At 34.5% G+C, this 19,703-nt stretch overlaps 6 protein-coding genes across 6 annotated transcripts; 4 read left to right on the top strand and 2 right to left on the bottom strand. All coding sequences in view use genetic code 12, as the record gives it.

Moving 5' to 3' along the window:
* Positions 1–457: 457 nt before the first annotated feature.
* IST2 (Ist2p) lies at positions 458–3,715 on the top strand (the record flags this gene model as incomplete). Its single annotated transcript, XM_049408033.1, has 2 exons — positions 458–477; positions 1,513–3,715. 2 exons carry the CDS (start codon positions 458–460, stop codon positions 3,713–3,715), a joined length of 2,223 nt encoding a protein of 740 aa, XP_049262570.1.
* Positions 3,716–3,869: 154 nt separating this feature from the next.
* J8A68_004107 (uncharacterized protein) lies at positions 3,870–4,610 on the bottom strand (the record flags this gene model as incomplete). The annotated part of the gene is made up of 1 exon (XM_049408032.1): positions 3,870–4,610. The coding sequence occupies one exon, from the start codon at positions 4,608–4,610 to the stop codon at positions 3,870–3,872; it is 741 nt and encodes a 246-aa protein (XP_049262569.1).
* A 487-nt stretch (positions 4,611–5,097) lies between these two features.
* LHP1 (Lhp1p) lies at positions 5,098–6,057 on the top strand (the record flags this gene model as incomplete). Its single annotated transcript, XM_049408031.1, has 1 exon — positions 5,098–6,057. The coding sequence occupies one exon, from the start codon at positions 5,098–5,100 to the stop codon at positions 6,055–6,057; it is 960 nt and encodes a 319-aa protein (XP_049262568.1).
* A 530-nt stretch (positions 6,058–6,587) lies between these two features.
* On the top strand, positions 6,588–12,332 carry J8A68_004105 (GPI8; the record flags this gene model as incomplete). The annotated part of the gene is made up of 4 exons (XM_049408030.1): positions 6,588–7,443; positions 7,582–8,235; positions 8,892–11,009; positions 11,248–12,332. The coding sequence occupies 4 exons, from the start codon at positions 6,588–6,590 to the stop codon at positions 12,330–12,332; spliced, it is 4,713 nt and encodes a 1,570-aa protein (XP_049262567.1).
* Positions 12,333–12,637: 305 nt separating this feature from the next.
* J8A68_004104 (uncharacterized protein) lies at positions 12,638–16,621 on the top strand (the record flags this gene model as incomplete). The annotated part of the gene is made up of 1 exon (XM_049408028.1): positions 12,638–16,621. The coding sequence occupies one exon, from the start codon at positions 12,638–12,640 to the stop codon at positions 16,619–16,621; it is 3,984 nt and encodes a 1,327-aa protein (XP_049262566.1).
* Positions 16,622–16,786: 165 nt separating this feature from the next.
* Positions 16,787–18,553, bottom strand: CPH1 (homeodomain family transcription factor; the record flags this gene model as incomplete). The annotated part of the gene is made up of 1 exon (XM_049408027.1): positions 16,787–18,553. One exon carries the CDS (start codon positions 18,551–18,553, stop codon positions 16,787–16,789), a length of 1,767 nt encoding a protein of 588 aa, XP_049262565.1.
* Positions 18,554–19,703: the final 1,150 nt, after the last annotated feature.

The raw sequence follows: 19,703 nt of genomic DNA, 5'->3' as shown, positions 1-19,703 counted from the left end.
AGGATACTCTGGTCTAGAAGATAAACATGATTTGTATATTAGCTTGGATGGAATGGATTGTTGATGGCTGTTTGATTATTAAAGTGTTAAGAAAAGAAGAAGAAGTAAAAGTAAAACAGAAAAAAAGGGAGTTATTTGGTCATTTAGTGATTTATTTATAACCTAATAAAAATCTAGATTTTACACTGCATGACGTATATTCTATTCTCTAACGCACTGAGTTATACACACACACAGTACCATACCAAAAAAACCCATATTCTTTACTTACGCACTTCTGGTCCTGCCTAATTCCCATATCCAATAAATCTATAGTTCGTTAGGAAAGTAACGCAAATCTCATATTCTAATCTGAATCTTATATCAAAAGTAAAGGAAATCTAATATACTAATCTGAATCTTATATCGATTGTGAATCAATCTTGAAACAAGTAAAGACAATTGTGAATTCCGGGGTATGAAGGCGATAATATTTCGGTGTGACGTCATAGTATTCAGCGAACAACAGAATCAATATTATATCTGTTACTTCTAATGAGGTTACGAGAGATTGAATTATCTTTGAGTAGATAAGTTCCAAATCTATATTTGTACAATATGATTTCTTCGTTTCAGATATCCAGTTTTTGAAGCAATTTTGCTGGCTGCAAAAATTTTGGTTAAATTTCTCGGCCAAAAAAAAAGTTCTGAAACACAGTGGTATAAGTCGCAAGCAAAATAAAACAAAGGCTTTAAGAGATCTTATGACATTCCTATCAGCAACTAATCTCAGTAGCGTACCTTCATTGGCCAACTAGAATTCAACCAATTGAGTCTAAATCGACTACAAAAATAGGTCCATTTGCACTCTCTTTATGTAGGTAATGTAGCAAGTAACAGACCAACTGTGTTTTTACAACGCAAATCAGAAAAAGACAATTCCCCGTTTTAGAAATCAAGTTGCTCGTTCTAATATTTTTTTTTACACTTGAATTAAAATATGAAATTTTCACACGGCTAGGCTAATGCTGGCTAACTCTGCGACTACAACTGCGACTGCGACCGCGGTCTACTGCCCCCTTTTATTTATTTTCACATTTAAAATTTCTGAATTCCTTCCTCCTAAAGAAAAAAAACCCTTTGATTTAATTTTCTTATTTTGCTGTCAATTGACATAAAAATTCTTGGTACGGAGAGAGAAGTCAATTTGTTTACTCAATCCAACCCCCTTGTTTCTAAAAGCAACTCAATTGATTAGTATCAATCAACCATGACGCTTTCACTTCGAGATTTACTGCCCGATTATTATATACAGATTGACTATTCATATCCTTCTCCAACTGAACAAGAGAAGGAGAATTTGAACAAATTAGTAGATCATTTATACAATAAAGGATTCCCATCTCAAGTTAGACCAGGTGATAGTAGTAGTTTACTTGTATTTGTCAAATTATTATCTTTCAAATTTGCCCTTCTTTTCCTTTTTCTAAATTAATCTCTAATACTTTAACCACATTTACTTTTACATGATAGTATTAGTTCAAGATTAAGAATCATTTATCAATATTTAACTCCACCTGAATCAATTGGTGGTTGTGGTATTACTCCAAATAATGGTGATTGGAAATTTGTTAAGAGTATAGTTCCTGTTAAACATTGTTTTGGTGATTCTGTTGTGACTGAAGAAACTAATTTGAATATATTTCAAAAGAATTTATCAACTAATAGAATTAAAAACACTTATGGGGTTCAAATTGCTCTTTATTTCGAGTTTTTGAAATATTATACCATTTGGTTATTGTTTATTTCAGCAGTTGGTGTGGCATCCTTCTTTAGAAGAGAGAGAAATACATATTCATTAACATATACATTTATCAATTTAGCTTGGGGTAGTTTATTTGTCTTTTTTTGGAATAGAAGAGAGAAATATTTGGTAAACACTTGGAGAGTTCAAAATTGTCATTTACTTGAAGAATATAATTCTCGATTGGCTCAAGTTAATAAAAAATTTGAAGTCAAATCAAGTTATTTCCATAAAGATAATAGTGAATGGTATGTCTTTATGAAACAATTGGCATTTATTCCAATTGCAATTGTGTTTACTGTTATTTTGATTAGTTATCAATTGGCTTGTTTCTTTTTGGAAATCTTCTTAGCTGATATCTATGATGGACCAGGTAAGATATTCTTATCATTATTACCTACTATTTTAATTGTTGGATTTGTCCCAATTCTTACATTGGTTTATAATTTTGTTTCTGAAGTTGTTGTTAATTGGGAAAAACATGATAGTGAATACAGTCGTCGTAATTCAATGATAATTAAAGAATTTGTGTTGAATTTTTTGACAAGTTATGTTCCCTTGATCATTACCTCATTCTTATATCTTCCATTTGCTCATTTGGTTAAACCTCATTTAAATGATATTAAAGATACAATTAGTACCTATGTCGGTGATGATAAGTTTTATTATCATTATTTGATAACCCTCAAAAAACAAGAAGATTTCCAAATGAATCAAAACAGATTAAATATCCAATTCTTTTATTTCATCGTCACCAATCAAGTTGTCCAACTCGGTCTCAAATATATCTTACCTTTAGTTTTAAAGAGAGTATTCAAAATCATAGACACCAAGAATAAAACATTTAATCCCCGTGATACCAATGGAGAAGGTATTTGGTTAACAAATATCAGAGCCTCGTTGAAATTAACCGAATATAACGTCAATGACGATTTCAGAATGGTAGTTTTACAATACGGTTATCTTATCATGTTTGGCCCAGTATGGCCCTTAGCACCATTAGTATGTGTCATATTCAATTTAATCACCTACAAGCTCGATAATTTAAAATTATTAAATGGGAAATATTTCAAACCCCCAGTCCCCACCCGAGTTGATTCAATTCATCCTTGGAATAAAGGATTATTCTTATTGACTTGGATAGCTTCACTTATGTCACCAATCGTGACTGCCTTTTATCGTCATGGAACTGCTCCACCTAAGACATTGGGACAATTGGCATTGGATAAAGCCAGTGTTAATATTTCGTCGTCGGCCGAATTTGTGCTTTTGATGTTTTTATCCGAACATATGTTTTTGGCCCTTTGTTATGTTTTATATAAGTATTCGGAATTATTTAAGAGTCAAGTTGAATGGGAGAATGATTTTGTGGATAATGATATTAAATTAAGACATGATCATTATACTGCGAAAGTTAAGCCTCATATTCCGGTACATGGTGATGGAGAGTGGGATAAGATTACTCCAACTGCGACTTTGAGTTATTTGACAACAAGTCAAGAAGTAGACACGGAATTAGTTGGATCGAAATCGGAATCATTCCTGACTTCTTCCAAGCCGGCAACTACCACGGCCACCCTTCGTTCTGAAAAAATGGGAAATGACGAACCAAGTATTGAAGTCTTGATTTCAAAGAAGACAAATCCTGATGGTGAATTATCGGGGAAGAAAGCGCCTAAGGAGGAGATTATTGGAAGCAAGGAAGATTTAGAAAAGATTAGGGAAAAAGGTGATAAAATCATAACCACTAAGAACGATGAAGGTAATTTACAATATAGTACCATTGATGATAATACCCATGTGGAGCCACCATCATCTGAAGATAAAACTACATCATCTTCAGAAAAGGATGCTGCTAGTATACTGAGTCTGGGATCTTTTAAGGACAAATTAAAGAAGGCAAAGAAGGTGTTTAACAAGCGTAAAGATTAGAGAAATGACGAGATGATGTTTTTTTTGCAACAGTAATGTTTGTCTTTTGTTTTTATGAGTAACATTTCATGGTTTGTTCTGTTTCGGTTTGAATTTATATAATGTGTAAAATCTTTATTCATTGTCAATATATATAATTATGTGTATTTTTCTTCTATGCGGCCGTTCTTGGAGGTCTAGCTCCAAAGATAGAACTACCTACTCTAACACTTGTACTTCCTTGTTTAATGGCTTGAGCAAAATCATTACTCATTCCCATACTCAATTCAAGATCCAAATTGTATTTCTCATCAAGGATCTTTTTAACTTCCACCAACTTGGAGAAATCTTGATTTTCACCATTTTCAGAAGTCGATTCCAAAAATGATCCAATTGTCATCAATCCCAAAAGATTCAATTTCTTACATTCATCGGAAACCAAGTATCGTACAGTTTCTTCAACATCATCCAATGCGCTTGAACTATATCCCGATTTTTGATCTTCACCTGAAGTATTAATTTGAAGAAAAACATTCACAACATCACCACCTAATCTTTCTCTAGTATTATCCAATTGTTTACATTTCTTCAATGAATCAATTGTTTCAACAGCGTATAAACTCTCAACCAGCTTAGCTAAATCCTTAGCTTTTCCAGATTGTAATCCACCAATGAAATGCCATTTAATATCCTTTGGCAATTCCGCAGCTTTGGCTATTAATTCTTGGGTATAGTTTTCCCCGAAATGACGGACACCAATATCGTAGAGGGCCATTATATCTGAAGAAGGTTTTAATTTGGATACGGCGACAAGATTACATTTCGGATTGAGGGATTGGACTTGATCATTGATGAGTTTGTAATTTTCGGCCAATTCTTGTTTTCTGGTTTCGGTTGCTTGGGGATATGAAGACATGGTTCTAACGAGTATTGACCACGAAACCTTCCCAAACTATGCACCTTAATATTAGGAGTACACTTCTTCTTGAAGAAGAACAGGTGTATGAAGAAGTAGAAATGTTGGGGGAAGATTTGCGGGAACTGAAAAATTAAGTCTAAAACCCTGAAAAGGGAATGGAACCTGGGAGAATGCGTAGATTTTTTTATGCAAGAAGTTCAATTCCTTATAAAGGTTGGCCGCTATGATGTTTCACTAGGATCCAAGGACTAACACACAATAATACTCAGAATAACTTTAGCTAAGCGGAAGCTATTTATAATTGTGTTCATTTCTTTCAAAATTTAGTAAACCAGTCACAGAGTCATGTGACTTGAATACTGCATATAAGCATCTCTTCACATCGCAGTTGTTCTTTGCGGGCATCGATTTTTTTAAGGAACTTTATTCATAAATTTTTCACTTGTTAGTGCCAAAGTAAACAATAAGCCATTACACGTTAAATATGACTGATTTTGTTTACCAAGGAGAAGATTTCGATCAAAAAGTTATCAAACAAGTAGAATTCTATTTTTCAGATTCTAATTTACAAACTGATATCTTTTTATTCAAAATATATCAAGCTAATGATGGTTGGGTTGAATTGAAAACCATTTTAACTTTTGGTAGAATGAAACAATATCGTCCAGAAGAGAGAGTTATTGAAGCTTTAAAGAAATCTGACAAGTTGGAATTATCTGCTAATAATGATATGATTAAAAGAAAAGAACCATTGAAAGATTTTAATGAACTTAAGAATACCAGAAAAAGAAATACCATTCATATTGAAGGATTCCCAAAGGATTTAACTCAAGAAGCTTTAGAATCTTGGTTCAATGAGAAAATTGCCACCGAATTACCAAATGAAAAAGTTATTTGTTGTATTCGTCGTATTAAGAACAGATTCACTAAGGAATTTTTAGGTATTGTTGATGTTGAATTCAAAACCCAAGAAGATACTGAATATGTATTAAACACCGTCGAATTATCATACCCTGAAGGAATTGTTTCTGCTGAAGGTAGAGACAAAAAAGATCTCTTAAAGAAGATGTCTCTCTTAACTTTCCAAGAAATGAGAGAGGGAGGAAAACGCAAGCCACAATTACTTCAGTGGTTTTCTGCATCTTCAAAGTTGCTGTCAGTTTCCCGTAAGAAGTTTAAGAAGGACTTCAAAGGAAAGAGAGATAATAGAAGAGAATTCCGTGGTTCCAGACGTGAGCAAGCTGGTGATGAAAATGCTGTAGAATCTACTGCTACTCCAGAAGCTGCTGAACAACCAAAGCAATCTGAAGAAGCTTCTGAACAACCAAAGAAATCTGAAGAATCTTCTGAACAACCAAAGCAAACTCAAGAAGCTACAGAGCAACCAAAACAAACTCAAGAGACTCCTTCTGAATCAGCTAAGGAACCTGCGACTGAAGCTTAGATTCAGGTAGCGCGCGCCGCATAACCAATAAGACTTCACTCTTTTTGCTTTAAATGCGTTTAATTAGCTCAAAAGGAAAAGCCATAAGCTTTTAGTGTACTATAAATCTGTTTATATTTACTATGGGGGAAATCCCCATACATTTTTTATATGAGTACATGTATAATAGAAAGAAAGGTAATGATTTCTGTAAATTAGTTAGAGCCCATAGTTAAGAAGCGTATCTCCAGACAGTTGCGATTACGCGCAGCAAGAAATTTTTTCTGCGCAAACGGGTTTTGTATTTTTTTTTAATCAGTTTTGGAATTTGTTGCCAAATTATTACTTTTCAAAGGTCAGCAACGATGTCAGTAGATAGTGAATTCAAAAGTCAGGTAGAAGGCAAATTTGGTCCATCGACTTCATTGAATGAAGATGAGCTTCAAAAATTAAAAACTATTTCTGAAATTTTTAATGTTTCTCAACTTCTTAATATGTAAGTTACCCTTAGTAAATTACAATGACTTTAAGTTCTTCATTTGGATTTAACTATGGTTAATTTAGAAAGATTTCACGAGTTCATGCAGAATAAAATATCCAATAAAACACCTTCTATAAAAAGAAATGCCGTTAATAATGTTAGAAAACCATTAATGAGAAAGGCTATTAATTCTCCAAATCCAAGTACTCCAAATTTGAAGAGAAGAAAAGTTGCTGAACAAGGAACACCTGATTATAACACTCCACCACTTACTGGGATTTCCGAGTCTTCTCCTGCTGAATTTGTCAGTGCAAATAATACATTTGAAGGTTCTAGTCCTATAAAAGCAAAGAGTAAAGAATCAAACATTTTATTAGAATCATTGAACCCAGCTATTGAAGAAATTGAAACAAGTCTAGATGAAAATGAAGGTAAGAAACAAATTAGATTAGCATCTAATTTCGATGCTTCCAAATTTAAATTCAGGACAATGCAAATGAAATTATTAGAAAGTGCAGATGTTTTAGATGATCAAATTGATCATTTCACTCTGTTGTATCAACAATCGAACAAACAATCTGATGTTCAATTTGGCAATCCATGTTTAAGTTCCCAATTCGAAATCTTATGTTGTGGAAGAATCGTACCTGATTCACCCTTATACGATAAGGAAAACTTATCATTGAATAGCACTTCATTATATCTTGAAACTTCAAGAATTTCAGGGATTGGACAAAGAGTTCCGTTGGATATTTCTAAGATAGCTGCGTACTCCTTCTTTCCAGGCCAGATTGTTATCTTGAAGGGAAGAAATCCATCTGGAAAGACGTTTATCGCTCATGAAGTTCTCGATTTACCTCAATTAGGTTCTCCAGTATCAAGTGCAGATGAAATTAAACAAGTTCAGGAATTACAAGGAGAAAATGGTATGAAAGTATTGGTTGCTTCCGGGCCATTTTCAAATAGTCAAACATTAAATTATGATAAATTGAGTAAATTGGTAGATTTGATCATATGATTCTATAATGGTTTACAACATTAGAACTTACCCGGTAAGGAACTAGAATGCAATCAAGCTGTGCAAGATGGGGAGTACGTTTTCCCAAATGATAAACCACAACCAAGAAACTTGGATGAAGTATTCAAGACTGTAATCACTCCAATATTGAAGAAAATAGATAATCGTATTCAGGTAATTTTATATCCATCATTGAAAGATAGTTGCATCAAGCATTGTTCCTATCCACAAGAAGGGTTCGATAGAAAGAAATTTGGATTGCCCAAGAATATCAAAGTGTTCCCTAACCCTTCAAGTTTCTCAGTGAACGAAGTTCTTATTGGTAATTCAAATCTTGATGTATTTAAAGATTTAAGAGATGTTTCTAAGGAAGATGATTCTAAATTGGTATATAAGAATCGATTTGATAGAATTGTGAAACATATACTTGATCAAAGAAGGTACTATCCTTGTTTCCCAGGGTCAGTGAAGACAGTCCCTGCTGCTGCTTCAAACACTTACGAAATGACAAATGGAGGAATGGGAGAGAATTTGGTGGAAACAGGAATCGGCGGGTCTTGTTTAGAAGTACCATATTTAGGATTAACTGAACTTGGGGATTCATTACCTGATGTATTAATATTACCTTCAGAGTTGAAATATTTTGCAAAAGTAATCAAAGGGGTTACTGTGATTAATCCTGGTTTATTCATTAAACCAAGTAAGAACCCTAATCAAGAAGATGCATCAATACGATAATAATTATAGTTTCGTGGTCTAAAATTACTATCACTTAGTTTTATAGAACCAGTTGATTCTAATGGTGATTTGTTTTATCATAATGTTTATAAACGTGCTAGAGTAGATATTTTCTCTAGTTAGTATTCCTTCTGTAGTTACAAACACACTTTTTACGTATAAAAATGGAGAAACGAGACATGAAGCAATAATTTATGGCATTTGTCCTCGCTTGCTCCTAAGTATCCCAAAAGTAAATAATCCGAAAAACGGGACAAGCAGATAACCTTCTTTCGTGGCTTGTTAAATGGATCTCGCGGATTTGCTTAACAAAAGAACAATTGAAAAAACTTCTAGATTTGATTATTAGGTAGAGGTAACATGATAAAGATGTCGTGGTTGACTTTCTACTTGGACCGAATATTAAGAAGACTCTCTAGATTATCCATATCACAACATCCCCGTTTTAATCATAATGCGGCGATTCAAACAGGTTTAAAAATAGATCCATCATTGTTAGCTCATGAGTCAAGGGACGATGTCGTTTTTCCATCAATTCAGGAAGTCGTAGATCTTCCCAGNCATCATTGTTTGCTCATGAGTCAAGGGACGATGTCGTTTTTCCATCAATTCAGGAAGTCGTAGATCTTCCCAGATCGCAGCCAACTCAGCCAAACCAAGAGAATATACTATCCAAGGTCGAAGGTACAAGTTCGGTTATTCAGCAAAATGATTCAACGGCAACAGTAGAAGCTGTCACGTCTAGTGAACTGGTTCAACCGTTGCACGGACCAAGATACTTTAATGCTCCGATAGTTTTGCTCGCGATCTCTTCAATACTAGATTCCATCGATGAAGGAATACGGCGCCCTGCTGTAGCTATGGCCACAGGTAGTGGTAAGACAGTCGTATTTTCCCATTTAATCCCCCTATTGAAACCATCCTCAGAAACACGTGGTAATAAGACTTTAGTTTTGGCACATACTCAAGAGTTAATTCACCAATCTTATAAAACAGTCAAAAAAGTTAACCCTGATCTAAAAGTAGAAATCGAAATGGGTAAATTGGCGGCCAGCAAGGATGCCGATGTAGTAATAGCCTCAGTACAATCTTTGGCAAGAGGAGATAGATTGTCTAGATATGATCCCAATGATTACAAGGCAATAATTGTGGATGAATGTCATCATGCTGTCGCATCTTCCTGGCAAAAGATATTTGAACATTTTGGAGCAACTACAGAGGAGCTGGAAGTCTACCTTATTGGGTTTACTGCTACACTTGAAAGAGATGATAATGCTGCATTGAATGCCGCATTTGATTTTATTGTGTTTGAAAGATCATTAAGTAACATGATACAAGATAATCATTTGGTAGACTTTAAGATATCAGAAGTGGAATTTCCCGGAATGACCGGGGGAGATTCTGAACTCTCCGAAATTGATTTCATATTCTCGAAGGAGTGTAATACAATGATTGCTATGACGTACCTAAAAGCACAAGAGAAGCATCAATTCAGAAGCACTTTAGTTTTCTGTATGAACATAGCGCATTGTCGAACTTTATGTGGAATACTACAGGAAATGGGTGTAAATGCCCAGTATGTGACTGGTTATACTTCCAAAATAGAAAGGGAAGCAATAGTGGAAGATTTCAAGCAGGGTAATATACCCGTACTTTGTAATGTCAAAGTGTTTACAGAAGGGACGGACCTTCCCAACGTTGACTGCATAATCTTAGCATGTCGCACGAGTTCTAATCCATTAAAAGTACAAATGGTTGGCAGAGGATTGAGACGGCATGCTGGGAAATCACACTGCCATATTATTGATTTGGCGGGCCTAACTCGTGGAGGATTGGAGAGTGAACCAACACTATATGGACTGGCATCACAACGCAAGAAGAGCGGGTTATCCCTAGAAGAAGAAAGAAGGAAAGAGGAGGAGGAAAGAACCATTATGGAAATAAAGGCAGCAGTTGACGCTGGTAAGATGTTTCTTGACAAGAACTTGAGAGACACTAAGATGGTGGAACATACAAGAGATGGGTTAACCAGTATGGAATTTGTTGATGCAAGATGGTTCAAGAATGACCAAGCTGTTGATGCCTTCTTCCGTACCATGCCTCACCGTTGGGTAAAGCTTGAAAAAAACGTATGGGGCGTCCCTGGGGCGGACTTTAACTCGGGTTATTTTGCAAAAATGGAACGTCTATCTGAAGAAGGGAAGGATGTTTTTCAGATATCTATCCATAAACTCAAGAGTCGAGAAGAAATTAGCCGATTGGGATTTAACGTTAAGCGAACCGTTCTTGTAAAAATGATTTGCAAGCATCCAAATCTATATCGATTATACTATGAGTTCAAAAAGAGTTGTAATGATGAATGTGAGTTTGCAATGAAAAGAAAATACAAGCACGAATATCGTCCTACCGAGAAACAGGTAAACTTTCTCAAATGGATAGCACGTGCCCGCATCCAAAAATACATTAAGGATAATAATATAACAGCGAAAGACCCCTTTATTGATTGCCTTGCTATGGAAATCGGTCAACGGTCACAAGTAGAAATGTCGAATTTAATATTTGCAATAAATTACAGTATAAACTCCATCTATGCGCAAGCCAAACTCAATTCAATCTTTAGGCTGACAGAAGCGAGATTGGACAATGGTTTAATCACCCAATCACCCGGTAGAGAGCTCTCGAAGCGCGGGATTCCTGTGTTTACTAAGGATAGAGCTCCGGCGTTTACTACGTCAAGTTAGGTAAATTATAAGCAAGTCGAAAATTGGTAGCGACCAAATAGAAATGTCGTGTACAAAAGTTCAAAACGATTTCAAGTCTTACAAATATTTTAAAAGGAGTTTTAATTTTATACTGAACTTTTTCTTTTTATAATTAGATCCTTTAGAAATATTAATCTATTTACACTTATAAGGTACTATGAAATCAGTATTCAGTTTCTTACTCACAATACTACTAGTATTTAATTTTGTAGTGTCAGAACAAGAATCTCACAAACACAATAATGAAAATGAATCACACCACACAAATAATTGGGCAGTTTTAGTATCAACCTCACGATTTTGGTTCAATTATCGTCATATGGCCAATGTGTTAAGTTTATATCGTACTGTCAAACGATTAGGTATCCCAGATTCTCAAATTATTTTGATGTTGTCTGATGATATTGCATGTAATGCTAGAAATGCATTTCCAGGTACAGTTTTCAATAACATGGATCAAGCAATTGATTTATATGGAGATGCTATAGAGGTTGATTATAGGGGATATGAAGTTACAGTGGAAAATTTCATTCGTTTATTAACAGATAGATGGGATTCTGATCAACCAAGATCCAAAAGGTTATTAACTGATGAAAATTCAAATATATTTATTTATATGACGGGACATGGAGGAAATGAATTTTTGAAATTTCAAGATGCTGAAGAGATTGGTGCTTATGATATAGCTGATGCATTTGCCCAAATGCATGAAAAGAAGAGATATAATGAAATCTTCTTTATGATTGATACTTGTCAAGCAAATACTATGTATGAAAAGATTTATTCTCCTAATATATTGGCAGTAGGATCATCAGCATTTGATGAATCATCATATTCACATCATTCAGATTTGGATATTGGTGTAGCTGTGATTGATAGGTTTACGTATTATACATTGGATTTCCTTGAAAATATTTCTAAAGATTCTAAAGAGACAATGGATAAATTGTTTGAGGTTTATACTTATGAAAATGTTCATTCACATCCTGGAATAAGGACTGAGTTATTTAAAAGAAACATTAGTGAGGTTTTGTTAACAGATTTCTTTGGAAATATCCAAAAAGTAATTGTTGATAACGTGGAAAGTGATTTATTATTGAGTTCGATTAATAACTCTTCTAAAGACAATATTAATCCACCCACTACAATTAAGAAAGGAGGTAAGGTTGAGTTTAGTTTTGATAGTGATGAGAATTCTACAAGAGCAATTGAAGTGACGAAATCACAAGCAAAGATGTTTGGAGGATTAACAGTTTTTATAATGACAGCTTTATGGTTTATTGCAACCAAACTTTAGATTAACAATAATAAATACGTTAGATCGACTAGTAATATCTCATTACAATCGATTGTCTCTGTACATTTCAGTTCGTACTAACTTCTCTTTTAACAGCATTCGTATCCAGCTCTGTAGTGGATTACGCGTCTATTCCCTTAGAATGCCAATTTTACCGCCAAACTTTTTTTTTTACAACCAAAAAATGTAAACAAAAAATTTACAACAAATCTTCACGTCTTCCTTCTTGTTCTTCTTCTTGTTGTTGTATATCTACTCGTAATTGTAGGGAGATAAAATCACAAGTAGGAGAAAACGAAAACAAGATGCTGGCTACCAGACCTCCTTCAGGAGATGAATTTTTACAAACAGTTTTATCCACAGATGTTGATGATTCGTTCAAAATAGACAGTTTACAAAAACTTAAAGCCCATATCAAAAGAGACAAGATTGATCTAGCACCTGTTCCTAAATATATGGAAGCCCTTGTTGTCACAATAAAAGATGGAAATCATCAGATACTGTCATTAGGATTAACAACACTTTCATATTTAATTAAAAGAGTCGGAGTTCAAGACGTTCAAGACCAATTGTTGAAAGTTCATAGTAATCTCGTCGTCCCAGCATTGATTACAAGTCTAGGCGATACAAACCCCAATATCGTATCCATCGCAAAAAGGGCTCTTGAAACATATTGGCTAGGAGCAAGAAAGGAAGTTGAAGCGGTAATTGCGAGAGAAGCATTTAGTAGTCATGATTCCAATGTAACACTTGAATCAATACGATGGTTGGATCATATAGTGAAAGATATAAGTCCAAATATTCGGTTAGCATCATTTTTATCACAACTCGTTCAAATTCTAGTGAATGATGAAATAAAGTTGGAACTTAAGAATGCAGCATGGCATTTATTGGAGGATTTTTATAAAGAACGAAGTGACAGAACTGATTTAATACAAGAGTTTGATGCACAGAACGTACCTTCCTCAATTAGAACTAAATTCAACATGCTACTTGGAGAAAATGAAGTCATGAAACTAAATTCTCCTATCAATACATTTAAAGATACACAACTTGTTCATGCAAATTCCCCAAAGCCTCTTGGTTTAGCTAGCAACACACAAGAATCCAATTCAGTTCTGAATAATGCACAATTGCAGACTTTCCTGGATAAATTAAATTACGAATTAGATACAACAATAGAACCTTTGGATGTAACCGACCCAGAAGCCCTTTCTGCGTTGTTCAATGCATATACTCCATGTTTTGAGGGCAAAGAATCTGAGTTCAACTGGAAACAGAGAGAGAATAGTATAGTACAAATTAGATCCATATTACGTGGTAATGCAGCAACCATGTACGGGGATGAATTAATTCTTTGCTTAAAAGAAATGGCACTTGGGATCTGTAAAGCTGCGAATTCTCTTCGAACTACATTATCCACACATACATGTCAATTGGTTAAGGAATGTGCGATTATATTGACTGCTGAGTTTGATGGTGTCGCTGACTTACTTTTCCCAACTTTAATAAAGCTCTGTTCAAATGCTAAAAGCATTACGTCGAATAATGCCAACATGTGTCTTTCAGCTTTTTATGCTAACCTCTCCTATACTTCAAAATTAATACAAAGGATCTTGGCTGCTGGAGAAGAACGTAATTATCAACCAAGATCTCATGCATGTTTGTGGTTACAAATAATGTTGTTGAGATTTGGTCTGGATCCAAGCTTTGTTGAAAACCATGGTTATTATCTTATAGAATCCACATCAAAGTTGTTGAACAAACTTCTCAAAGACCCTAACCCGAATGTCAGACAAGTCGCTAAGGGATGTTATTGGTGCTTTCAAAATATATTTCCAGCTGAAGCGGAAATACTCATGAAAAAGCTTGATACAAATACAGTCAAAGCTCTCGAAAGATCCAAAGCTCAATTTCAAAAGGGAGCAAGTCAACCTCCTAGTAGTAGAGCGATGTCGAGACCATCACTTCGTCTAAGACAGGATATACCACCCAGAAGAGCGACACCAAGTGGTCCAAGAAGTGCAAATAGAGAAGAAGTTCATAGGGCTAATTCAGTTCCATTGTCAGCTAGTGCAAGAGTGCCATCTAGACAAGCATCTTCTCGTGTTTCCCCAGATTTGAATATCGCTTCATCAGCCAGCAAGTTTTCTCGAGCCGCAAGCTGGTCAGTTAGTCATACAGCAAACAGTGGTGGGTTAAATCGTCCAAAATTACGTTCAGTTAGCGTGAAAGAGTTGCCAAAGAAAGTATCAACCAATCATACCGAACATGCACCAAATAGTCCAGTTGAGGAAAATGCAAGAAAGTCATTTTCTTTCTCGAATTATAAAGATCCTATTGTTGATTTCTTATCTTCATCAGAAGCAGCTGTTGTGGAAGAAGGTGTCAAGTTATTGTGCTTTGCCATAAAGGGGAACGAACAATTACCCGAAGGAATTAACCAGTCACTCAAGGAGACTTCTGTCACTTATCCAATGTTATTGAAGCCTTTGTTTACAACTTCGGAAAAAATATTCAATGAAATTGCAAAATTATTCACCCCATCTGATCTATTAAGAGTTTGCTGTCTTGTATTTCCAAAAATGGACGAGAAAAATGTTAGATTGATAAGTTCAGCAATGCAGTCTAATGAATTATATGAAGTCGCAGTGGAACTTTTACATGATTTTTCCAATACTAATACTATCTACGATACTGCTATGGCTGTGCACGCGATTGATTTTGGGCATGTTATTTTGAGCCAAGTGGTGCAATTTATTCTGATTGCATTGAATATCATCCCAATTACGGACCAGTCTCTCAAGAAGCTTTTGACTGCATCTATTAGTCTAGTCATTCATTTGAAGGAAAAAGAAGGATATAAGACATTAGGTCAATTATTATGTCAACTATACAGCATAAATCCAAATGAATTTCAAACATCCTTAAATCAAGCGGATCAAGATACAAAAGAAGAGGTTGAGAATGTGGTTGGGTTAGATAGTATGTTGATCCATGATATTTCGTTGAATAAGAATATCTTTGAATTAACGGAAGTTCGACCTACTGAGGCAGCAAAATTTGTTAATATGTCTCCTGTGAAGATGCCGGTTGATTTTACTATGATTGTTCCACAAAGACCACAACGACAACAGCAACCAGTTTTCCAACCACAAGAAACAATTCTGCGCACTCCAAGCACGATTGAAGTCGACGAGAATTCCAAAGGCGACACAGAAGTAAGAAATACGGAAGCGGTAGTTGAAAATGAGGAGGAAATGGTTGAGGAAGTTGATGATAATGTCCTGGTTGATGATCTGTTACGACGTGAAGCGGCTGGTTTATCCGACGATTTTGCCCAAGTGACAATTGACGATGAACGTGCACCACCAGCGAGTGATAAAATGATCGGGATCCAGAATATGTTAGAAATGATGGATCCATTAAGACCACTCTCGAACAAAGCCAAGAAAATATCAATCTATGAAGACATTACAGTACCCGATGAGGAGCAAGAAGAGAACCAAAGTGTAGATACTTGGGAATGTACATATCTGGCTAAATATGATGATCATGAAATTTTCATGGAATCGCATAATTGGGATATTGAACTATTTAAATCATGTTGTTTGGATTTTGCCCAAAAGCAAAACATAACTGACAATGCATTGAGATTAATACGTTCTTTAAAATTGCTTCCTGCCAGTTCGGTTGAATTTCATGATTATTTCATAAACGGAGGTAGATATACATTGGCAAACTGTATTTGGTCCTATTTTGAAGATTTGAACAATTTGAATACATTTGAAATCATGGATGGATTAGCTTTATTTAATCAGAATTTGAAATATGATGATACTATAGATATGACAAGAGTCTGGGCATTGCTCAACAAAACGTGTAAAGATCAACAATTCCAAAGTGAGATTGCATACATTTGGAATGATATTCTTCACAATGTGTCACAATTGGGTAATAAAACAATGGAAGAGTTGGCATTACAATGTTTGGAAACTGGAGATGCGGATGCTTGTGTTCGACTTATTTGTTTGAATTATTTATCAAAAGTATTATCTCAAAGTACTACTTTAGATAGCACGAAAGTCCGTAGGATAGATCATATTTTTGGGAAATTGTTAACTCTGAATCAAGTTGACTTTAGAATGTTGGCAACTGTATGTTATGGAAGTTTGATTAGGAATGGTGGTCTTGCCCCAGATGTTAGAAATACATTGAACGAGATGAAATCTAAACGACCTGTATCACAACAGAAATTAATTGATATGTTTAGTAGTCAAGCAGAATAGAGTGAATTACGTATATAGAGAGCGAGTATAAGCTAGGTAAAACGAATTGCTATTATTATTAATACATAAACTTATTTAAAAAACATGTAAAAGAATCATTAGTTTATTAAATCTAAAAGAAGAAAGAACGAATAAAATGTTATAACCAAAAAAAAAAAGTCTTGTCTATTTTGCAACCTTATCTCTTGCCATATTCACAATTCTAGTAGCTTGAGAATTGAGTAAATCATTTGGAGTCTCATACACCTGTTTCCCTTTCTTATTCAACTGATGAATTTGTTGTTGCTGCTGTTGTTGAATTTTCTTATTCTTCATAATCTTTGACAGCACCGCCGATTGTTGTTGTTGTGGTTGTTGTTTCTTTTGTCCTACACTACCTTGTTGTTGGGGTTGTTGTGGTGGTGGTTGTTGTCGACTATTATGTTTACCAGAAACAGCAGTCGGTTGATAGAAATATTGTGTCAGAGCAGAAAGAGGTGGTCGCTGTACCATGTTGACCATCCCATTATTATATGCCGATTGATAATCTCCATCATTATTCATATACATAACTTGTTGATTCATCAGAAATGCATCATAGGCCGGCGTATAAGTAGTAGCAGTTGCAGGAGCAATATTTGTCCAATATTCACTTTCAGGATGAATTACATTATACTGCACTGGAATTTCCGTTGGATATAGCACTGAGGAAGAATCGTAGAATTGAGCGATTGTAGCTGAAGGGGGTTGTAAATATGTCGTTGGTTGTGGTTTGAAGTATGCAGGTGTAGCTAACTGTGCCGGACCGAAAGTTGTTTGATATTTGGCAGATAGAGGGATTGTTTGGGGGAAGAATTCTTCACCTTTGGAAGAACGTATCAGCAAATATTTGGCAGATCTTGGTTGTAGGGCTGATGCTGAAATTGGTAGAAGGGGAGTTTTGAGTGGCTGGGTTTGTTCTATGAGATATTCATCATTAAAAGCGACTGGGTTTGCAGATGTAGGTAGAGTGGCCGATGGAGGAACAAATAGAGTTGAATCTAAGAAAGATTCGTAATTTTCCTCTAGATATGTTCCTGGATGATAGTTGGAATCTAAGGTGATATATTCATCTTGTTTTGGAGCATTTCCATTTTGATTAAGGTAATCCAATGGGAAATCATCTTCATAATCTGAAGCTGTCTTATATTGAGATGGAGTTTCTTGATTAAGATAACCAAACTCTTCTTCACGTTTAACAGCACGATTGGTTGATATATATTCGGGAGAAGATTGAGTACTTTGTCCACCAGTTTTACTAGTAGTTGCAGCAGAGTAATTATTATTATCATCATTGGTACCAAGATCATTTAGACCTTTTTGAATTTCCATATGTTTTGCCAATTGAGAATATAAATTCTGCGATTCATCATAATTAAAAGACAAAGCTGGTTCTTTACAAGCAATTGTTGTTGGATTTTGACCAACTTTTTCCTTTTTCAAATCTCTTTCTAAAGCATCCGCCATTAATTTATCATGAGGAACATTAAACCAAAAGAATACTTTTTGTTTCTTTTGAGTTCTTAAACATGAATTTTTAAATAAAAATTCTAAAAATTCTGATCTTGGAGGTTCTAAAATTGCATCAGTACCAATTTTTAAATTTCTTAAATCTGAAAATATTCCTTCTTCAAATTTCTTTCTATCAATAATCTTTCTACCAAAATGTTCAAATTTATAAACTATACATCGAACAATATCAGTACCAGTAATAAAATAAAGATTATTCCAATAAACACAACTAACAAATCCTTCATCCAGATTTAAATAGTATCGCCTTATAACTTGATTCTCTTGCCAATTGGCTGGAGCAGTAGCTAAAAAGAATTTTAAATCTTCAATTAGTCGTAATGACTCTTTAACATCTACCTGGGAGTTATTAGTATTGTTACCGTTGTTGCTGTTTGTCTCCATTGTATATCTTGTGGTGTAGTTTTGATAGTCTTTTCTTATATGTGGGTATGAGTGAATTGCTTTAGAAAGAAAAGGTGGGTTTAAAGGTAATCTTTTAAAAATGGAGATGGCGTGGGGGTATATAAAGTTCAATGAAATGTGGGTTGGTGGTCCGACTAACTTATTTTTTTATTTTTAGGGGGAGTCAGTCAAGCAAAATTAAATATTTTAATTAATTAATAATAATAAATATGCCGTTATCGCTCACTTTCTGTCTTAGTCTCTCTTAGTCTTTTTCTATATCTCCAGATGTAAGTAACGTTGCAATCGAGGTTGTAATTAAAAAATTTCTTTAATTTAATTTTTAATGTGAATGACTGTGAGTCGGGTGAGTAGATCTGTCAGTGTCGAAGAAAATGTCGACTGTCGCGAAAAATGGAAAATTTGAATGTCAATTGGAATGGCAATTGTAAAAAAAAATAGAACGGTAGTAGATGTAGTAGTATCTGCTCAAGTATCAACTGTAGTGATGATGACAATGAAAGGGGGTGGATAGGTTTAGTCAGGTTTAGTTTTTTAATCTAAAACAAACTAAAAAAAAAGCGAATAGAAGTCGAACGTTTTAAAATTGTTTTTAAATTGGAAGAAATGTTTCAGACTATTTATATTCTGTTTCAACTTCTTTGTTTGTATGTTGATTGGTGCGTTTCAGAATTAAATCCTGAAACATTACACAAACCCATCACCTGAGCCAACCATATTTTTTTTTCATTTTATTTTGAAACCTTTTTTTTTCCAAAACCTCACCACGTACTACCTCTACCCTAATCGTCATTCAACGCTTCTTCTACTTCTATTGCATATTTTTTTCTTGGGTATTTACTCTTGGCAAAATAATCATCAATTGATATATCCTCATGCTCATGTCATCCCCCAATTACAATTTTGATGACCTTTCTAAAAATACATCACCGGATTAATTATTCTACTTCTTACAGAGATAAGAAAAAGTTTAATATCCTTAAATGTGTCAAAATATTTTTATTTAAAACCTATATTCTATACACAATTTAAAAAAAAAATATGATATCATGACGTTAAACAAACAAGAAAAAACCAAACCTAAAGAAGAACCAAAAATTAAATTAAATAAAACCAATTTCTTTTTATA

Source organism: Hemisphaericaspora subhashii (assembly GCF_019202705.1).
Source record: "Hemisphaericaspora subhashii strain CBS 10753 chromosome Unknown scaffold24, whole genome shotgun sequence".
NCBI lineage: Eukaryota > Fungi > Ascomycota > Pichiomycetes > Serinales > Debaryomycetaceae > Hemisphaericaspora > Hemisphaericaspora subhashii.
The sequence above is the reverse complement of the archived record's forward strand: the minus strand, read 5'-3'. Positions and strand labels throughout refer to the sequence as shown.